This window comes from Capsicum annuum, chromosome 6 (genome assembly GCF_002878395.1).
Source record: "Capsicum annuum cultivar UCD-10X-F1 chromosome 6, UCD10Xv1.1, whole genome shotgun sequence".
NCBI lineage: Eukaryota > Viridiplantae > Streptophyta > Magnoliopsida > Solanales > Solanaceae > Capsicum > Capsicum annuum.
This window is the reverse complement of record NC_061116.1, coordinates 146,915,156-146,935,901: the sequence shown is the minus strand read 5'-3', so window position 1 is coordinate 146,935,901 and position 20,746 is coordinate 146,915,156. Positions and strand designations below refer to the sequence as shown.

General features: G+C 30.9%; 1 protein-coding gene across 1 annotated transcript in view; it reads left to right on the top strand.

Annotated features, from left to right (window-relative positions):
• The window catches only part of LOC124899530 (glycine-rich cell wall structural protein 1-like), a 13,458-nt gene extending 2,873 nt beyond the window's left edge, over positions 1-10,585 (top strand). Inside the window, exons 2-3 of the mRNA XM_047414436.1 lie at positions 10,004-10,347; positions 10,431-10,585. Coding sequence (XP_047270392.1) covers positions 10,004-10,347; positions 10,431-10,585 — 499 coding nt within the window. The remainder of the gene's footprint in view (positions 1-10,003; positions 10,348-10,430) is intronic.
• The last annotated feature ends 10,161 nt before the right edge of the window (positions 10,586-20,746 follow it).

Sequence of the window (20,746 nt, the reverse complement as noted above, 5' to 3'; positions counted from 1 at the left end):
TTGAACAGTTTACCGTTCAAAATTTATTTATTTATGAATATATTATATGTTAATTAAACATAATTTATGTGTGTGTGAGAATATTTTACGTTATATATTATGTTATATATAATTAAATTATATATAATTAAACATAATTAACATAATTTAACATAATATATTATAATTAAATATATTAACAAAATATATATATAATTAAACATAATTAACGTATATATATTCATAATATTATACGTTATATATTATGTAATTACGTTATATATTACGTAATATATTATATTCATAATTAACGAATATATTATACGTTAATTAAACATAATTTATGAATATCTAATTTATATATTTATGAATATATTATACGTTATTCATAATATATATTTATGTTCATAGTATATTATACTGTTCATAATATATATTATACGTTCAAAACATAATTATTATACAGTTTACCAGTTTACATTAATTATTATTATTATATATATATAATTTATTTATGAATATATTATACGTTAACTAAACATAATTTATTATTTATGAATATCTATAATATATATATATATATGTGTGTGTGTGTGTGTGAGAGAGAGAGAGAGAGATGAAAATGAGGGTATTTTTGTCCTTGTATAATTTTATACCAAAGAAAAATAGTCTTGGGATTGTTATCCCATCATCTGGGTGGATAACTTATCCCGGGACTAACTATTAGTCTCGGGATAAGTTATCCCAAATATTTACAACCAAACGAGTGAGTTACATTTTTATCTCGGAATTATTATTTTATCCCGGGATTATTGACTCTAGTCCCGCAAACCAAACGGCCCCTTAAAGTTTAAATATAAGGGGGAATCACAATTTTTGATAGTCCTCACAAGAACTTTTTAGATATTTCACTTCTTTGGTGAAGTAAAGTTGCTATACATGTCAAATTTATAGTGTATTGATGGTGTCTTTTTTTTGCATATTTCTATTTTTGCCCCCTTTTTATTAAGACCGCACTACAATATTATGTATCTATAGCTATGAATTCTCAGCAACATAGTTGAAAATCATGGCTAATACCTAATAACAGACACACAAATAGAAATTTTGTGGCTATTTACAATTTCACAAGATTTGTAAGCTACAAAAATAAACTGATAAAGCTATTTCTTCATTTTTTGCTATAGTTACTAACTATCACGGCAATAATTATCCAAATAGCTACAACTTTATTGCTATGAAAAAATTTATAGCTAATTGTATGTTTTTGCCATGCATTTGATGTTATCGTAGCAATAATAATTCTTTTGGCCATAATAAATTAATTGAAGTAAAATATTATAGCTAAACAGATATTTTTGCTTTGAGTTATAATAATTTGTGGTAAAAATTACCCAAATAGCTACAAGTCAATTGCTAGAGTAAAATATTGTAGCTGATTGCAAGTTTTTGCCATCCATTTGTTGTTAATTTTTTTTTAGTCACACTAAATTACTTGAAGCAAAATTTTATAGCTAAACAGATGTTTTGGCTTCAAGTTATAATAATTTATGGCAATAGTTATCTGAATAGCTATAAGTTTATTGATGCGCTAAAATTTTATAGCTAATGGCAAGTTTTTGTTGCGCGTTTAATGCACCATTACAATAGCGACCCTTTTTAATTAGAAGAAATATTTATTTGAAGCAAACCGTTATAGCCAAATTAATATTTTATTTCAAGTTATAATAATTTGTGACAGTTTCGAGTTTGATAGTTATAATTATTTGTCATAATGAAATGATATATCCATAATTTTACTGTTGCAATAAATTTTATAGAAAAAATATAAATATTTGTCATGTGTTTGAGGCAATAATATTTTTTTTCTTTTTAGGAACAACAAATTATTTAAAACAAATGTTACGTCTAAAATAAATTATTCAAACTTTTGTGGCATTGATAGTCAATTATATATTTAAAATAATTTAAGTTTTTAGTTATTATGATTTACAATACTTTTTCTTCTATTTCAATTTAAGTGACACTGATATAATTTCGAGATTCATCCAAATATTTTATATCTTTTAATTTTTTTTAAATTGTTAATTATTGTGATTCATAATATTTTTTTTACGTATTTTCAAGAAATATATAACAGATTGAAAAAAATAAGACAAATAAATTAAAATGGACAAAAAAATGGAGGCAAGAGAAAGGACCAATGAAGTTGTGCCACAACAGGCGTGCTAACCTTTAAATTTATTAAGTTGTTAGATTGTGATTTATAGTATTTTTTTATATATTTTATTTAAATATATAACAGATTAATTTTTTTTAGATATTTTAAGTTGATAGCTATTGTAATTTATAATACTTTTTATGTAATTTTCAAATAATATATGTTACTCTCCTTGTTCAGTTTTTTGTGGCTTTGATAGTCAGTTATATTTTTTTTTAATAATTTAAGTTTTTAATTATTGTGATTTATAAATACTTTTTCTTCTATTCCAATTTAAGAGGCACAATCCTTAAATGATCATAATAATTAATTAGGGGTGATATAGTAAAATCATGATTGGAGTTGTGAAGTAGACATGTCTTAAATGACTTATAATAACTAATTAGAAGTAGGGGTGTTCATGGGTCGGTTATTGGTTAAAATCATAACCAAACCAACTTAGTCGATTTTTAAAATTTTAAAACCAAACCAAACCAACCCAAAAAATAACCGTCGGTTTAGTTCGGTTCGGTCCGTTTTTTTCGGTTTATAACTTTAGTTAATGATAAAAGTTAAAATTTTTTCTTAAAAAAATCTAATCTAACATATGAGATGTCAATTGAGCGTTGTTACTCAACTTTAAAGCTAAGATGTCAATTTAGTGTTATACTTAGGCAAAGTCACAAACAACACCATATGAACGTTTCTACAAAAATATTTAGAAACTACATATAAGAGAATGATATGATAAACCACCCAAAAGGTAAACACATAAATTTTTTGCTCAATAAGGACCAAAAAGAAAGTTCAAAACTAGTGATTATCTATAGTCTAATGAAACTTACCTATAAAATCCCATAAACAACAAGATAATTTTCACAATTAGTATCATTTGTCATTCAAAGTGCGAAAATCATATAGAATCTCATAACATACCATCAACTAGATGGAGACATATGACTAAAAGTGCTACGGCTAAAGTCAAATTCTTGATTAAAATTTATAATGTTTAAAAAATATTTATATTTTATTTATGAATAATATATAAATAATTTATATATGCATATGTGTTGTGTGTGTATATATATATATATATAATTTATATCGGTTCGGTTTGGTTATTTTGTCGGTTATTTTAGAATAAAACCAAAACCAAACCATATAAGTATCGGTTTTAAAAATTTAAAACCAAACCTAACCAAATGTCGGGTTTTTTAATCGGTTTGATTTGGTTCGCGGTTCGGTTTAGTTTTTAACCAAATCATGAACACCCCTAATTAGAAGTGATATAACAAAATTACTATAAAAAATACTTGTTAAAAAAAAATTTAAGCGGGCCTCATGAAACATGTCAAGTTAATTTAAAACATCAAGAGTTAATTTATTATTTTGTGACTATTTTACCATTTTTACTAAATATTATTAATTTATTAATACTTAGATGACGTATAACAATTAATTAGAGGTGATATAGTAAAATTACGATTGAAGCAGCTGAAGCAGACATGCCATAAATGTTAATTTTATTTTTTTATTAAATATTATTAATTTTTTAATACGTAAATGACATATAGTAATTAATTAATTATGAATGATATAATAAAATCACTATTGAAACAGTTGAAGCAAGCAACACAAACAGACATATTGACCTACTGTCTGCTCCAGCATGTTAACTCCATCTTATTATATATAGTAATATTGACTTTTTCACAACTTATTATTTTTAATATCCATTATATGATATTATATGCAAAATACATAATTTTAGAAATTGTTATAGAGTTATTGGTGTGCAGTTAATGCTCCTTAAAGTATTTGTATAATGTATGAATAAAGAAAAAAATAAATAAAACATACGTTTCAGAGGAGATGAACACTTCTACGTAATCAAACACTTCTACGTAATCAAGAAAGTGAAATATCTCCTTCAAAACATAAATTCAATAACATGTAGTAATGGCTTTTTAATGCCATTAATACTCACCATTAATTCCTTCAAAGTTCACTCGTCTTTGTCACTTTCAAATCCTATATAAAGAGCACCTACGGAGAAAAGAAAGCAGACAACAAATAAAAAGGAAAAGAAAAAGAATCTTCCTCATTTCCTCTTCTTGAATTATTTTGGGAAATTGGTTTGGACAACCTCTAAACTTCCAGCCACGAGTGCACGTGTTTGAAGTAGCTGTGGAACCTTGGGGAGCGACCGGCTAGAAGGATTTTCACCAGAGTCGGGCCGAAATCGCTTTCAAGGCAGTGGCTTGCCACGACACAGTATTTATGACTATTCTCTAACTATTAATAATTTCAGTTCGAACATCAATATTGTAACATTTTTTTTCAATAATTTGAAAGCGATTTCCTTACATACAATATTGATAAATGGCTATTTTTTTTTAACAAAACTTTTCTTGATTTGTCAAAAATTGAGCCATTAGACGAAAATAATTTTAAAAGTTGGTCATAAAACTTTTTTATTTTCTTAGAAAAATTAGAAGTTGATTATGTTTTATTTAATGATGGTTCTAACATCATTACTGGTTCTAATATTGTTATGATTGTTGATGAATTTGGTAAAAGAAGATTAAAAAAGATAACATAAATGCTAGAGGGCATTTATTGAGTCATATAATTAATATTTTTTTATTTACTTGTTACTTACGAATCTACTAAAAAATATGAGATAGTTTGCAAAACTCAAAATAGGGGGAACAAAATGATGTCCAAGTTCATCTTGCTGGGGGTGATGAAGTGATTGCGGTAGTAGTCGTCGAGACGAACTTGGTGTCTAACAAGACTGAGTGGGTGTTGGACACAGGGGCTTCAAGGCATTTCTGCGCCAACGAAGAGTTATTCCATGACTTTGAGGAATCCACCGATGGAGAGTGTGTCTACATGGGTAACTCCACTACTGCTGGAGTTTTGGGTAAAGGAAAATTTTTACTTAAATTAACTTCTGAAAAATATTATCCTTGAACAACGTTCTATATGTTCTCTCGCTCCATAAAAACTTAGTTTCTTGAGCACTTCTCAACAAAGTAGGCTTTAAACTTATTTTTGAAGATGATAAAATAATTATTTCTCGTAGAGAAAACTTTGTTGGGAAGGGATACCTTAGTAGGGGCTTCTTTGTACTGAACATTGATCAAGAGATTGCTAATATTCCTAATTCTACTTATATTACTGACTCTATTAATTTATGGCATGGTAGACTAGGTCATGTTAATATTGCTTCTATTAAAAGACTTAGAAAAATGGGATTAATTCCTATAGTAAATATCGATGATATTTCTAAATGTCATGTGTGTGTAGAAGCAAAGTATGTCAAGGAACCTTTTAAATATGTTACTAGTAGAAAGACCGAATTGCTTGAACTAGTACATTCAGACTTAGCAGATTTTAAGAACAATTAGTAAAGGTGGAAAGAAGTATTATATTACTTTTGTTGATGACTATTCTAGGTACACTAAGATATACCTTCTTAAGTCTAAATATGAGGCTGAAAGCATGTTTTTAAAATTCAAAACAGAAGTAGAAAATCAATTATACAGGAAAATCAAAAAATTTAGATCTGATAGGAGCGGTGAATATAGTACTAAAACTCTAGAAGATTTTTGTGAGAGAAATTATATCATCCATGAGTTTAGTGCTCCCTATACTACCCAACAAAATGGTGTAGCCAAACGAAAGAATAGAACACTTAAGAAAATAATGAATTCTATGCTTTTAAGCTCGGGTCTACCTGACTATATGTGGGGGGAAGCTATTTTATCTGCATGTTATATTCTTAATAGAGTCCCTCATAAAAAGTAAGACATGACCTCATATGAATTGTGGAAAGGATTTGCTCCTAACTTGAAATTTTTGAAAGTGTGAGGATGTTTGGATAAGGATGGTATACCTGATTTTAGACGGGTAAATGTAGGCTCTAAGACTTTTGACACTGTCTTTATTGATTATTCTCAAAATAGTGTTGCATATAGATTTATGTCAATAAATGATTATTCTATTTGTGAATCTAGAGATGCAGAATTTTTTGAGCATGTTTTTCCATTGAAAAATGATGTGCCTAGTGATGTGCAAAATAATACTTCTATATCTATGTCTGTTATCACTCATGTTATGCCTGCTTCTGATGTTAATGCTAATGAGCATGAAAATGAACTTAGAAGGAGTAAAAGACGTAGAATTGAGAATAGTTTTGGTTCTTATTTTATCACCACCTTCTTAACTGAGGGTTTTGATATTGATACTTTAAATGAGGAATTAGTGTCTATCTACTTAATAGAAGAAGACCCTAAAACTTATGATGAAGCAATTAGTTCAATAGATGCAATGTTTCGAAAAGAGGCTATTAAAAGTGATTAGACTCTATAGTCTCTAATCACACATGGGACTTGTATGATTTGCCTAAAGGTTGTAAACCCATAAGTAGCAAATGGGTATTTAAGAGAAAATTGAGGCCTGATGGTACAATTGATAAATATAAGACTAGACTTGTGATTAGAGATTTTAACCAAAAGAAAGGTATTGATTGTTTTAATATTTATTCTCCTGTGACTAAAATAGTGACCATTAGAACTCTTATTGCTCTAACTGTTATTCACAGTTTAGTGGTATACCAAATGAATGTCAAAACTACATTTTTAAATGGTGATTTAGAGGAAGAGATCTATATGACTCAACCTGAAAGTTTTGTGGTCCCAGGACAAAAGGAAAAAGTATGCAAATTAAGAAAGCCCTTATATGGACTTAAGCAGACACCTAAGCAGTGGTATGAAAAATTTAATTTCACATTAATAGAGAATAGTTTTGTTGTTAATTCATCTGATACCTGTGTTTATTATAAAATGATAGGATCGAATTGTATGATCATATGTTTATATGCGAATAACATGTTAATCTTTGTCCCTAATATGAATGTTGTAAATGAGACTAAGAAATTTTTATTTTCTAGATTTGAAATGAAAGACCTTGGAGAAGATGATGTGATTTTAGGGATTAAAATCAAAAGAAGTGTTAATGGTTTCTCTTTGTGTCAGTCTCATTATAATGAAAAGATGTTGAAAAGGTTTGACTATTTTGATGTAGTTTCAGTGAGAACTCCTTATGATTCTAGCATACACTTGAAAAAGAATAAAGATTCTAATGTTTCTCAAATTGAATATGCTAAACTGAGTATGCTAAAATAATTGAGAGTGTAATATTTCTCATGAATTATACTCGGCCTGATATAGCTTATGCTGTTAGTAGATTGAGTAGATATACTCATAATCTAGTAGTGAACACTGGAATGCTCTTCATCGCTTGTTAAGGTATCTGAGAGGTACTATGGATTGGTGTTTGCCTTTTAATAAATTTCCTACCGTTTTAGAAGGTTTGTGATGCAAACTAGGTGACTGACAATGATGAAGTTAGCTCTACCAATGACTATGTATTCTACCAGTGACTATGTGTTTACTTTGGGTACATGTGCTATTTCATGGAAGTCTTCAACGCAGACTTGTATAGCACGTTCTACCATGGAATCTGAATTCATTGCTCTCGAGTTGGAAAGGCAAGAAGCTGAGTAAATGAGAAATCTTTTGACAGATGTGCCTTTATGGGGAAGATAAGTGTCACCAGTCTCTTTACATTGTGACTCACAGGCAGTAATTGAGATTGCTAAAAATAGTGTATATAATGGTAAAAAAAGACATATTTGCATCAGATATGGTGCAGTTAAACAATTGTTGAAACAAGGTGTTATTTTCTTAGAATATGTAAGATCTGAAAGAAATTTGGTGGATCCTATGACTAAGGGTTTGACAAGAAAAATGGTCCTTGAATCATCGTGAGGGATTGTGTTAAAACCCATGGATTGAGATAATATGGTGGATACCTATTTGCGGTCAAACGAAGCCATATAGGCCTTCAATAAACACTATTATTATTATTATTATTATTATTATTATTATTATTATTACTATTATTATTATTATTATTATTATTATTATTATTATTATTATTATTATTATTATTATTATTATTCTACTACTACTACTGTTTCTATATATTACGTACTACTATTGCTTCTATCAATATACCACTACTACTATGACGACTAATTATTATTATTATTATCATTATTATTATTATTATTATAAATAATAATATTTTAATAACGTTAATTTGATATACTACTACTACTGCCCTTAACAACCTTTTATTAATAACGTTTTAATAATGTTATTTAACAAACTACTACTACTGCCCTTAATAAAGTTTTATTAATAACGTTTTAGTAACTTTAATTTAATAATGTTTTAATAACATTAATTTAATAAATTTTAATAACGTTAATTTATTAACATTTTATTAAAACTATAATTTTTTTATTTATTATTAGTATAGTTTCATCTTTGAGCTAATAATAATGAAAAAATAATAGTGAAAATTCATTTAAATATATAAAAAGAAATTAGTAAGGGCATAATAGTTATTTTACCCCTTTTTTTTACTATTGGAACGCTCAAATTTTTAGGTCGACGCATCCAGTTTTGCATGTACAACATGCGTTTTGCCACATAGGATCAGAGGTCATATTTGTGTAGTTTTAAATAGTTAAAGGGCATATTTGTGTACTATCAAAGTTTAAGGTCAAAGTTATAATTTGGTGTCAAGTTTAAGGTCATATTTATGCATTATGCCTTCTAATTTTCAATAATGTGCTTGAATATTTAAAATTTTCAAAATATGTGTTAAAAGCCATGAATTTATCGTCATTACTGATAAATCAAATTTCTTATTGCCAAATTGTAATATAATTTAAAAAAATTAGCTTCAATTTTTATCTCATTATAGCTATGAAAATTTTAATTCATAGCTAAGCTTGGCTTTTAAAAAGATAGCTATAATTTATTTTTTGTGGCAAATATTTCAGTTTACAACTATGAATTTTTTTTATTTGAGAAAAGACATCTTTTCCCCCTGAACTTGTGCTCCCAACTCACTTTAGCACTTAAACTTAACTTTTGTTTATTTGCCCCCTTTAACATCTTTAAAGTGAATTATTTCAACCTCTTAACAGCCTAACCCAAGTCAAGGCTGGGTGTTGTTAAGTACGCGCCCTTTGATTGGTTGATGTTATAACCCGACCTATTCTTATTTATAACCCAACCCACTCTTATCAAATACCCTAAAACCTAAATAATAACCTATTTCACTTCTCTCTCTCTCTAAAACCTCTCTATTTTACTCGATTTCACTTCAAATTAGGTTAGTTCTGTGGTTTCTTTATGATTTTTGTGTTGCTCCGTGACGAAATTTGACAACTTAGGTGATTATTAGGGTTGTTTTACTTTGATATTAGGGTTTTTTCCATGAATAAATTCTAAGCTTGCATTTTTTTTAGTTTTCTTCAGATTAACCATAATTTTGTGTATGTTACATTAAGGTTTCACCATGGAGGCAAATTACAACAAAAACCCTATATTAAGTATCATGGAGTTATTGTTACTGACTGTTTCGATGTAGATGTAGATAGACTTTCTTACTTTGACTTTATTGATATCGTGAAGGAAATTGGGTATAATTGTTCCTCGTGTATTATTTATCTTAGACCTCCCAAAAGAAAAAAAATTAGTAATAGTAACATGTGATAGGGACATTTTGGGTATTTTACCTCAACTTAAAAATAAAGATGTTATTGAGTTATATTTGACACATTTAGTTGATGAGGCTGATGTGGTCCCATCTATTAAATATGACCCCATGTGGGAGGAGAAACTTGTCCTACTTTTGATAAAGAATTAAGTGAAGACTTGGGAGACTGTGATAATTTAGGGTTAACTTTGTAGAAGCTGCAATACCTCATGAACCTACTTTTATTGAAAACTTGAGTGGTGATGGTACTGTTAAGAGTGAAGACCTAGGTGGTGGTAATGATATTTTTTCTATTGGTAAGGACTTAGGTGGTTGTGGTGGTGGTATTTCTGCTATTGGTGGGGACTTAGGTGATAGTGGTGTTGCTGCTAGGGGTGAGAACTTAAGTAGCGGTGGTAGTGATTTTTTTGCTAGTGGTGGGGACTTTGGTGATATTGGTATCACTGCTAGAGGTGAGGACTTAGGTGGTGATGGTGTTTCTACTATTGGTAGGGACTTGGGTTATAGTGTTGGTGCTGCTAGGGGTGAGAACTTAGGTAGTGGTGGTAGTATTTTTTTGATAGTGGTGGAGACTTTAGTGATGTTGATATTGCTGCTAGAGGTGAAGACTTTGGTGGTGGTGGTGTTTCTACTATTGGTGGGGACTTGGGTAATGGTGGTGGTGCTGCTAGGGGTGAGAACTTAGCTGATTGTGGCAGTGATTTTTTTGCTGCTGGTGGGGACATTAGTGCTGTAGTGTTGTTGCTAGGGGTGAGGACTTAGGTGGTGGTGGTGGTAGTTCTAGGAGTGATGATTTGGGTGGTATAAATGGTGTTTCTACTACTGGTGAGGATTTGGGGTGGTGTTTTTGCTAGTATTAATCAGAATTTAGGTGACACTGCTTTTGTTACTGCAGTAAATGTCCCAGTCATTTCATCAGATTGGGAAAGTGAAACTGATGTTAGTGAAAAAATAGATTATTGTGATTTCTTTGATGAAGGTGAAGATGATGAGTATGGTAGTGATATTCATGAGGAGGTAAGGATTCTGAGGGAACAAAAGAGGGCTGCCAAAAAGAAGAGATCTGATGAAACCCAAAAGAGAAAAAAACAAGAGCCTAGAACAAAAGGTGTTAGTTTAGGTAAAAAGAGAGTTGATGTGGGATATGATGAGATTTTATCCAAGAAGAAAAATAGTCTAGAGAGAAAGATAGCTGGAGATGATCCATATATTGATTTAGATGATGAGGTAAGTTTTGAAATAGATTCTAATAAGGATAATTATGGGGATGCTAAGGCTGAACAACCTGCTAGAAGAGAAGGAAAAACAACGAGAACAAAAAGAAATTATAATAGGATTATGTTTAATCCTACTTGTAAATTAATAGTTTGGGAGCTTGGATTTTATTTTGCAAATGTTGGAGAGTTTAGAAAAGCTCTTACTAGATATGTTGTTCAAGAACATGTAGAGCTAGATAAGTTTGTGAATGAACCAAAAAGGGTGAGAGTAAAATATGTAGATGGTTGTCCATGGTTGTTGTTTTCAAGCACTGATTCTAGGACTACATAATTTCAAGTTAAGAAGTACATTCCAGTCCACAAGTGTAATGCCACAACAAAGAACAAATTGGTGAATTCTAAGTACTTGGCAAAAAGGTACAGGGACAGAATCATATCAGAATCTGGAGTTAGAGTTTATCAGTTTCAAGAGTTAGTAAAAAGTAATTTGGAGGTGTATATAGGGAGGAATGTCGCAAGAAAAGCTAGAAACATTGTGTTGCAGTAAATTATGGATGGTCATGTAGAGGAGTTCAAAAGAATTTTGGATTATAGGGATGGGCTTTTAAAGACAAATCCAGGTACACATGTGTAGTGAGGCTTAGTGAAGAAAATTTTGAAGGTGGAAGATAAAAGTTCCAATCATTTTATATATGTTTTGATGCTTTAAAGAGAGCATTCAAAGATAGTGCCAGGAGATGTATTAGGTTTGATGGTTGTTTTTTGAAAGGTGTTTGTAAGGGTCGATTACTGGTGGCTATTTGTAAGGATGGGAATAACCAGGTGCTACCACTAGCCTGGGCAGTGGTTGAAGTTGAAAACAAATTCACTTGGAGATGGTTTGTTAGACTTGTGAAGAATGATCTTGAGCTGGGAGACGGGTCTGAAGTGACTACTATTACTGATATGCAGAAGGTAACCTCATTTATTTTCTCTTATTTATTTTCTGAATTTTTTATTTTGTACTTGTTTTATACTTATTTCAACGGGTATATTTTATTTTATTCAAGGGTCTTGACATTGAAATTTCAGATTTATTGCCAAATACAGAACAGAGAATTGTACTAGACATGTTCTAGCCAACTGGTCTAAGGATTGGAGAGGTATTGAAAGAAAAAACTATTTTTGGAAGTGTGCTAAATCTACATATGAGCAATAATTGAGAAGAAATTTGGATCATATAGAGATGTTAGGAGATAAAATTTTTGAAGATCTTCTGTGGTGCAACATAGAAAGATGGTCTAAGGTTTACTTTAAATATCACAGTTGTTGTGATAGTATTGAAACAACATGGCTGAAAGCTTTAACTCATAGATACTAGGGGCAAGATACAAGACTATCATATCAATGCTTGAGGAAATAAGGGTTAAGGTGATGAGAAGAAAAGAACAGTTGAGACAGTTTTCTGAAACAAGGATAACTGGTATTTCTCCTATGGCACTAAAAGTATTGCAAGATAACACATCAAAATTAATGAAGTATACTCTTGAGTGGAATGGTGATTTTGGTTTTGAAGTTAAGGATAGATGGAGAAATACTTTTATAGTGAATTTGAGGAATAATACTTGTACATGTAGGTCTTGGATGTTAAAAGGTATACCTTGTTGTCATGCCATAGCTGCACTACACTTTAGAAGGCTAGAACCCATTAACTATGTTGTATATTGATATACTAAAAAAACTTACCTCAAGACTTACAGTTACTTCATTCAGCCTGTTACTGGTATAAAAATGTGGCCCAAGTCAACCAATCGTTCTGTTATACCACCCACAATAAGAAAGCTTCCAGGAAGACCCAGTAAATCTAGAAAAAGGAGCAGAATGAAAATAGGATTGGAAAGTTGTCAAATAAGGGTGTTGAGATCACCTGCAACACATGTCACAACAAGAGTCATAATAAAAAAAGTTGCCCATTGAATTCAAGTTCCACTAGAACTAGTATGGGTTCTTCTTTTGCAGCACCAAGCACAAGTAGAAGAAGAGGAAGACCAAAAGGATCTACAAAGGTAATATTTGACTTGTAATTTACTAGTATTTTAATTCTCTTTTATTTTCTTTCATTTTTTACTCTCATTATATTTTTTCTTATGTGTTGTAGGCTGCTGCAGTAGTAGTAGAAGCTACTAGTAGAGGAAGAGGATCACCTGCAACAACTACTGCTACTATAGGTGTTGATAGAGGGAAAAAAAACTGCAACTTGTGTTATTGATAGTGCTATTGGTAGAGGTAGAAGATCTGATGCTGCAGTTGTTAGTGGAGTCGGTAGAGGTAGAAGAGTTGGTGCTGCAGTTGTTGGTGGAGCTGGTAGAGGTAGAGGAGCTAGTGCTACAGTTGTTGGTGGAGCTGGTAGAGGTAGAGGAGCTGGTGTTGCAGTTGTTGGTGGAGCTGGTAGAGGTAGAGGAGCTGGTGCTGTTGGTTGTGCTGGTACATCAAGAGGAGATGGTGTCACTAGTGCTAGCAAAGGTAGAGGGAAAGCTTATAAAAGACCTAGGATGGTTGGAATAGGGGCGCTTTTTGGAATGGGGGTGCTTCATACAGAGAGTGGTTTTAAAATCCTCAATGTAAGTTAAAATTTCTCGATTATATTTATCTAGTTTAAAGTAAACCTTTTTCAAGTCTTTAGTTAAATTTGTTCTCTTTTATTTTTGTCAGCCTGGAATGCCGATGAACTCCTCCATAGTGACTGGAAATCTTGGACATCACAAATCAACCTCAGGTGTGAAATGGAAAGGAAAGAAAGCTATGACCTAACTAGGACTTGAATACATAAAAGCACAGAAAAGAATGAGGACAAGGTCAAATATTGTTGAACTGAATCATCTAAGCCAAACAAGTTCAACAACTTTCCAGTAGAAGCCTGATTATTTTTTCTCTTTGTGTATTGATGGTGTGTAATGAAAAAGTAGTGATTTTAACTTAGCTAGTAGTTCAATTGTGGTGACTTCAACTATGCAGCTGTGACTACACTAATTTGACATATTTTGAAAACAATGATGCAGTAGTGACTGTATTTTTGGCTAATGTTTCTATTGAAATATCAGCAGCTGTGATTGCATTTTTTTTTTGCTAATGTTTCTGTTAAAATATTAGCAGTTGTGACTGGATTTTTTTGGCTAATGTTTCTATTAAAATATCAGCAGTTGTGACTGCATTTCTATTGTGTTATGCCTGCAGTATTTTGACATTTTACAACTTCAAATTGTAATTTGTTGCCTGCACTTATTTTTTGGCTACTAAATGATTCAAATGCAATCAATTTAACAATAAATACTCAAACAAACACAAAAGAAGTATAAGCTGCACCATTACAAAAGATAAGCAAACATGATTCACTTAATCTAACAACCTTTCTCTTCTTCATATATATAAGAAAATTCAAATACAAAAGAAGTTGTACTGCTCAACACAATAATTTGCAACACATAATATGACAACAACCTAGTGCTAAGGTAACCTCAGTGAACCATTTTTCATATAGAGCATCGCAACCAAAAAGCTTAAAGCTATTACTAATATACAACAAAAAATACAACAAAGAAGTGAGTATTGTCTCTAGTCCTTCGTTCAGCTATTCGTCTCCAATTCTTTTCTTTCTCCTTGATCTTTCGAATCTCTTCTTCTAATTTCTCCAATTTCATATTAATTCCATTATCATCATGTTTGGATTCTTTAGGCTGGTCAACTTCTTCTGAACCTTCCTTGATTGATTTGCTCAATGTAATCAATTTCTCAACTTCATTGAAAGGACAAGATTCAACTACATTCTCAAGCTCACCTAGTTTTTCAATTAGCTTACGAATCATATATTTGGACCTCTAATCAATGTCTTCTGAATTCCTCCAACTCCAAAAGTTGTAAGATCTTGGACCCTTCAATGGTGACAAATAAAGAATGAATTAACTTCATTTCTTTTAATCAATTCTATCGAAATAACAAGAGAAAATGCAAAATTTTATATTTACCCCATAATAAGGACATGCCCAATATCTTCTACCGGGATTACTTGAAGTCCAAGATGTCTTCAAATGCAATAAAATTCCGTGATTACAATGAATAACTTGCTTTAAAGCAGAATCATTTTCCTCCATACATAGTTTACTCAAGTTAACTGACTTCATTATTGTGTGCTGCAAGAAATTCATTTCAACAAATAAGATAAAATTTAGAAACAAAATTAAAGGAGACGATAAACAAAGTAATTCAGAAATTCATTACGAAAGTAATTCCTAATAAAACATAGACAAAGTAATGAATGAGATTATACCTTAATACGAAATGAGAAGAAGCTAAAATCAATTCAATTTTATATTTTTTTAATCTCAAATTTATGCGGCTTAATACAAATAAAGAGAAAGCAATTTTATTTTTTGCATCACTTTCATGAATTGAAGAAATTTTGGATTGAAGATGAAGAAGGAGGATAAATTAGGGGTCTTTTTATAGAAAAATTGGATATAACAGTTAGGGGGGGTTTAAACGGGTATTCAAAAGAAAGAGAAAAGAAATTAAAAATACAAAAATGAGTTTTTATGTGCCCAACAATGCTTGTTTACACGCGGGGTGTTAAGGGGTTGAAATAATTCCTTTTAAAGATGTTAAGGGGGGTAAATAAATGGAAGTTAAGTTTAAGTGCTAAAGTGAGTTGGGAGAACAAGTTTAGGGGGGAAAAGATGTCTTTTCTCTTTTTATTTTGTAGCTAAATACACATATTGCTACGGGACTAAACTATAGAAATAGCCACAAATTTTGAATTTGCATGACAAACAATGTTGCTACAAATGCTCCTTGTGTCTATAGTATGAAGATAGCTACAAATTTTATTTATCGGGGTAAAAGAATAAAATTATTTGTCATAATTTCGTAGCAAGAACTTTTTACCGTAACAGCTACAACACAAAAAAATCATAGCTATAAGTATTTGTCCTTAGTCATAGACTATGGAAAGTCTGTAGCTAACTTTTAGTTACGCCACTTCTTGCTACGAACAAAAACTGGTGGCTAAAGCAACCACGAGAACAATTATTTCATCTGACCAAGTGATATAAGGTGAGATTTGAATTTGGAGTTTAATTGAGGTCGTTGATTATTGTTTGATTTTAAGACTTTAGGCTCAGATTTTTGGTTCGAATTTGATTATTCATCTGATTTTAGTTTAGAATTTTTGTTGAAAGGTTGTAGTTGCAACAAACCTTTGGAGAATCTGCTAAATTTGATGTCCATCTCTAATCCGACTTACTCATTAAATAAATACTCTATATTTTCTTTCTATCTTAAATCATGTATTTTTCGTTTATGCATTTGTGAAATTTGGGGAAAAATACATTTGTAGTGATTTGTAAACGTAATTCTCGACATATTGATCGACAATCATTATGAAGTTGATTTTATTGAGAAGAGCAGTTTTTTTTAAAGCTCCATGGCTATTTTAATGGAGGAAATTGGATATGATGGGCTTTTCAAAGAGAAAGATGGGTTTTTAAAATAATAAAAAAAAAATTACACGTGACAAATTTTAATTGGGAATTGCAGTAAAATTTACAGATTCACGCACCTTATTTGTGTGAATGTAAAACATGCTCAAAATTAATCAAAATAACCAATTTATAACAGTCTATATAACTTTTGTGGGGTAGTAGGTAGCTCGCAGAGTTTAAGGTTTTTTTTTAAAATAAAGTCAAGACAAGTTGAGAGGTGACTTTATTTCTTTTCTCAAGAGAATTTGTGAGAAACATTCCAGGTTCAATAAAGAACAACCAGTTTAACTTAGTACATATGAACTTTGATAAGACAAAAATAATAATAATAATTGTAATGACATAAATTCTTCCGTCAAGATAAGAGTTCTAGAAATAAAAGTTATTAAAAACTGAAATAGTGTCAGCTTTTATCTATATTCTATATTATATTAAATGTGTGAAGGACCTTAGAAATGTTGTTTAAACTTTTTGCCCTTCATTAAAAGTTCTTGCTTTAGACAATTAATTAAATATATTTATGATAAAACTTTTCTTTAATAGAAGTCATCAAATTGATGACAATTAAATACTTTTTCATTGATTTAAGAACTCTAAATCAGTTAAATTTGATTTTAAGAAGATTTGAAAATTTTAAAATAAATATAAAAGTTTTAGAATCAAAAAATTTAAGAAGTACCAAAATTTTAAAAGTATATGAATCTTAAAATATATAAAAAGTTAAGACTCCTAAATATATGTAAAAAACCACCTTTTTTACTTTACCCTGATTTTAGACTCCTTCTAAATCTGTTTATGTTTATGGTATATCGAGAAGCAGAAAAAAAGTTAAAAGTTTGACTCTTTTAAGTTTCATTGTGTTTTATAGTTATTAAGTAAAGGGAGAATTTTGATTTGAAGAATATTTAGTTGGTGAAATTTTATTGCTTTTTCTACATTTACGGTATATCGAGAAGCAAAAAATAAGTCTAAAAAAGTTTGATTCTTTTAAGTTTCATTGTGTTGTATAGTTATTAAATAAAGTGAGAATTTTGATTTGAAAAATGTTTAGTCGGTGAAATTTTATTGCTTTTATTTTGAGTGTTGTTAGGGTTTTAGAATTTTTAATTACAACTACTTCGTCTGTGGTCTTTTTCTTTTTGGTTATTTCATTTCCTTTGACTTTAAAAATAAGAAAAATTTTAAATATAGAAAAGAAAAAGAAAAATAGACCTTCCATGACAAACGCAAAAGTGATGATCCATTAACTACTTGAAACTTCTGGTGGTAAAATATATATATATGCTTACACTAAAATATATGTTTATGTTTACATTATTATATTAAAGTGTGAAAGATCTTTGAAAAGTGATTTAAACTTTTTATACTTCATTACAAATTTATGCAATGGACAAAATTATTTAATTTTAAATAATCAAACGTTACACGTGCGAGACACGTGATGTTAAACTAGTTTACTTAAATATTTTAAGTCTTAACCTTTAATTGAATAATTTATTTAGACACTTACAGACATCTTAAATGATATCAATATGAAAAAATAATGAGGAAAAAAAATATACAAAAGGAAAAATTAATTTGAATTAAATGAGATGACGAAGAGAGGTAAAACAAAGGTCTTATCCATACACCTATGTCACATCAACATGTTAAACACAATTCGAACCAGGGCCTTGTCGTATCGGGCATCTCAAGTCCTACCCAAACTAAAGAATGCCCCTCAATCCCTAACCATAACCACCCTGTCCCCTATGTCGAATAAATTCCGAACATATAACAAAATAGAACAATTATAATTGAAAGATATTTAAAGGAGGACATAACCATAACCAACCAAACATCCAATCGGTGTTAGCCCCAATACCAATACCAATGTCAACACTAATACCAATACCGACACCGTCTATACCCATAGTAGTCATACAAAGCCTCTAACTGAAATCCAAAACATCCGGTTGGGACATGCCCCCAACCATAGCTAAAATCAAAGTCCAAGAAAGAAACAAAAGTATGAAAAAAGTCCGTAGCATGAATTGAGGCTTTCGAAGTATGAAATCTCACTACTTCAGTCCAATATAAAGTTGTTCTCGAATGCAAGATCACTAAGCAGGAGGAGTAGTATGGCCGGTTCCTACATCGTGTGGGGATACAGTGCCCGAAGATAGGTTAGCGGGTGAACGCTAGCATATACTCAGGAGTAAGGATAAAATAATGCTATTATTCAAAATTAAAGTAAATAGTCATATGCAATCACACACACACACACATATATATACCATGCCGGGAAAGAAAATCGGGTTTAGCATGCATTAAAAACCTTTAACTAGGGTTGTATAGATTTACCTTCATAATCCACCCACGGGCTATATGGGTCCAGTGTTATCCCCTGAACAGGCTCCAGTGTGTGTAGCCGCACAAACTGGAGATATCATAGGGGATGGGGATTCCCGTGCACCCTTCTCCCTCCATGATACTTATATACAAGTATAAACTTGGGAGATTCCCGTGTACCCCACAATCATATGGTTACCATGACCACCCCTCATATCGGCAAATATGAGTTTTCAATGTCCGTCCATCGAACTCACACCTTCACGGTTAGCTATTATAACTCGTCATTATTGTCCAATTAAAACATTTAACACAAAATCAAACGACCAATTCCAAGAGTCCATTATCAAGGCATTAAGAAGTGGTTATCGTCATACCGACTATAACTTGCAAGCAATGTCATTAGCGAAGTCTTAGGGGATTACCATGTACCCCACAAGATTTCTAATTAAACCAAAACCATGGCCACCAACACCTTTCCAATCTATTTAAAACTAACCAAACCAATTTAAGTTCTATTACTATATCATGCAATGCAAAATTTTTAAGAATAGTCAAACTATGTGACAGAAGCATTCTCATAGGAATTTTAACAAACATGTTGAGGACATAAGATTTTCAAAACCAAAATCAAGTATCAATTGACCATTCTCATGCAACCACATGTTTCAAACCACAATTATAACAAGAAAATCATCAAAAAAATATGAGAAAACATTATCCAACCAAGAATAACCAAAACCCCCAATCTATATTTCAAAATCCAAACATTATCACAATAGTACCATGAAAATCATTTATCAAAACATGATTTTAGTTGAACTAATAATGAGGGAGGAGTAACATGCCTTAGATGTCACACTCCTTTTCCAATTAAAGTGACGATATTGAATAGGGATTAATTAATTTATAGAATCGCCACTTGAAATTGAGTTAGTCACTTTTTGGAATCCCTAATCAAAAGGAAATGACTCTTTATTGGTTTACAAAAATAAAAGACCGAATAAGAAATTATGTTGACCGAGGGAAAGGTACGAGGCACCCCTCAAATCTCGTGGTTCTAGCACGGTCGCTTTTTTTGACTTATCTTGTCTTAAACTATTTTGATAATTATGTTAAGGCTTAAATTTCTCATTTAAAATATATTTAAACTACTTAAAAGTAAATTTTGTGAAAATTAAGTTTAGAAAAATATTTGTCAAGGCACATTACTGCATCCTTAAGTTTTAAATATTTCAAAAAAATGCGTACGTCGCATTTTTAATTGAGACAAAAATTTAAAAATCTAAAATTTATCTAACGTTAAATACATTCATTCATCATTTGTAAACTTGTAACGATTTTTATCCATTCAAAACGTTATTCAACTTTAACAATAATATTGAGTAAAATTCATTTAAAAGGATAATAATTAATAAACTTTATTAATCATAATAAAATAATAAATAATAAAAGTAGCCCAGGGTGAGAGGGAATGGCGGCAGTTTTTAATGGTGGTGAGGGGAGGCACTGAATCTGGAGTAGATGTTGTTGGATCCACGAGGAATTAACCAAAAAAGGTGCCAGCGAAGGGAAAGGGGACAGGGGACGGCGCCGGAAAAGAAGGAAAGAGAGGCGCTGGCGACAGATCTAGGGGAAGGATATTTTGGGGTAGCGCGGCGACGGGATCTCCGCTGGATTTGATGATTTTTGGCTAGAACCGGTGGGTTTTGGGGTTTTCCAGCAAGGGGGGTCGTTTGGCTGTCGGATTTTAGGGTTTTTGGCAGATTTATGCTGCTGCAACAGTAACAGCGGTGACCATGGGGGTTTGGTTGTCGATTCAATATTTTTAATTGATTTCTCATTCATTCCGGTGAGATGGG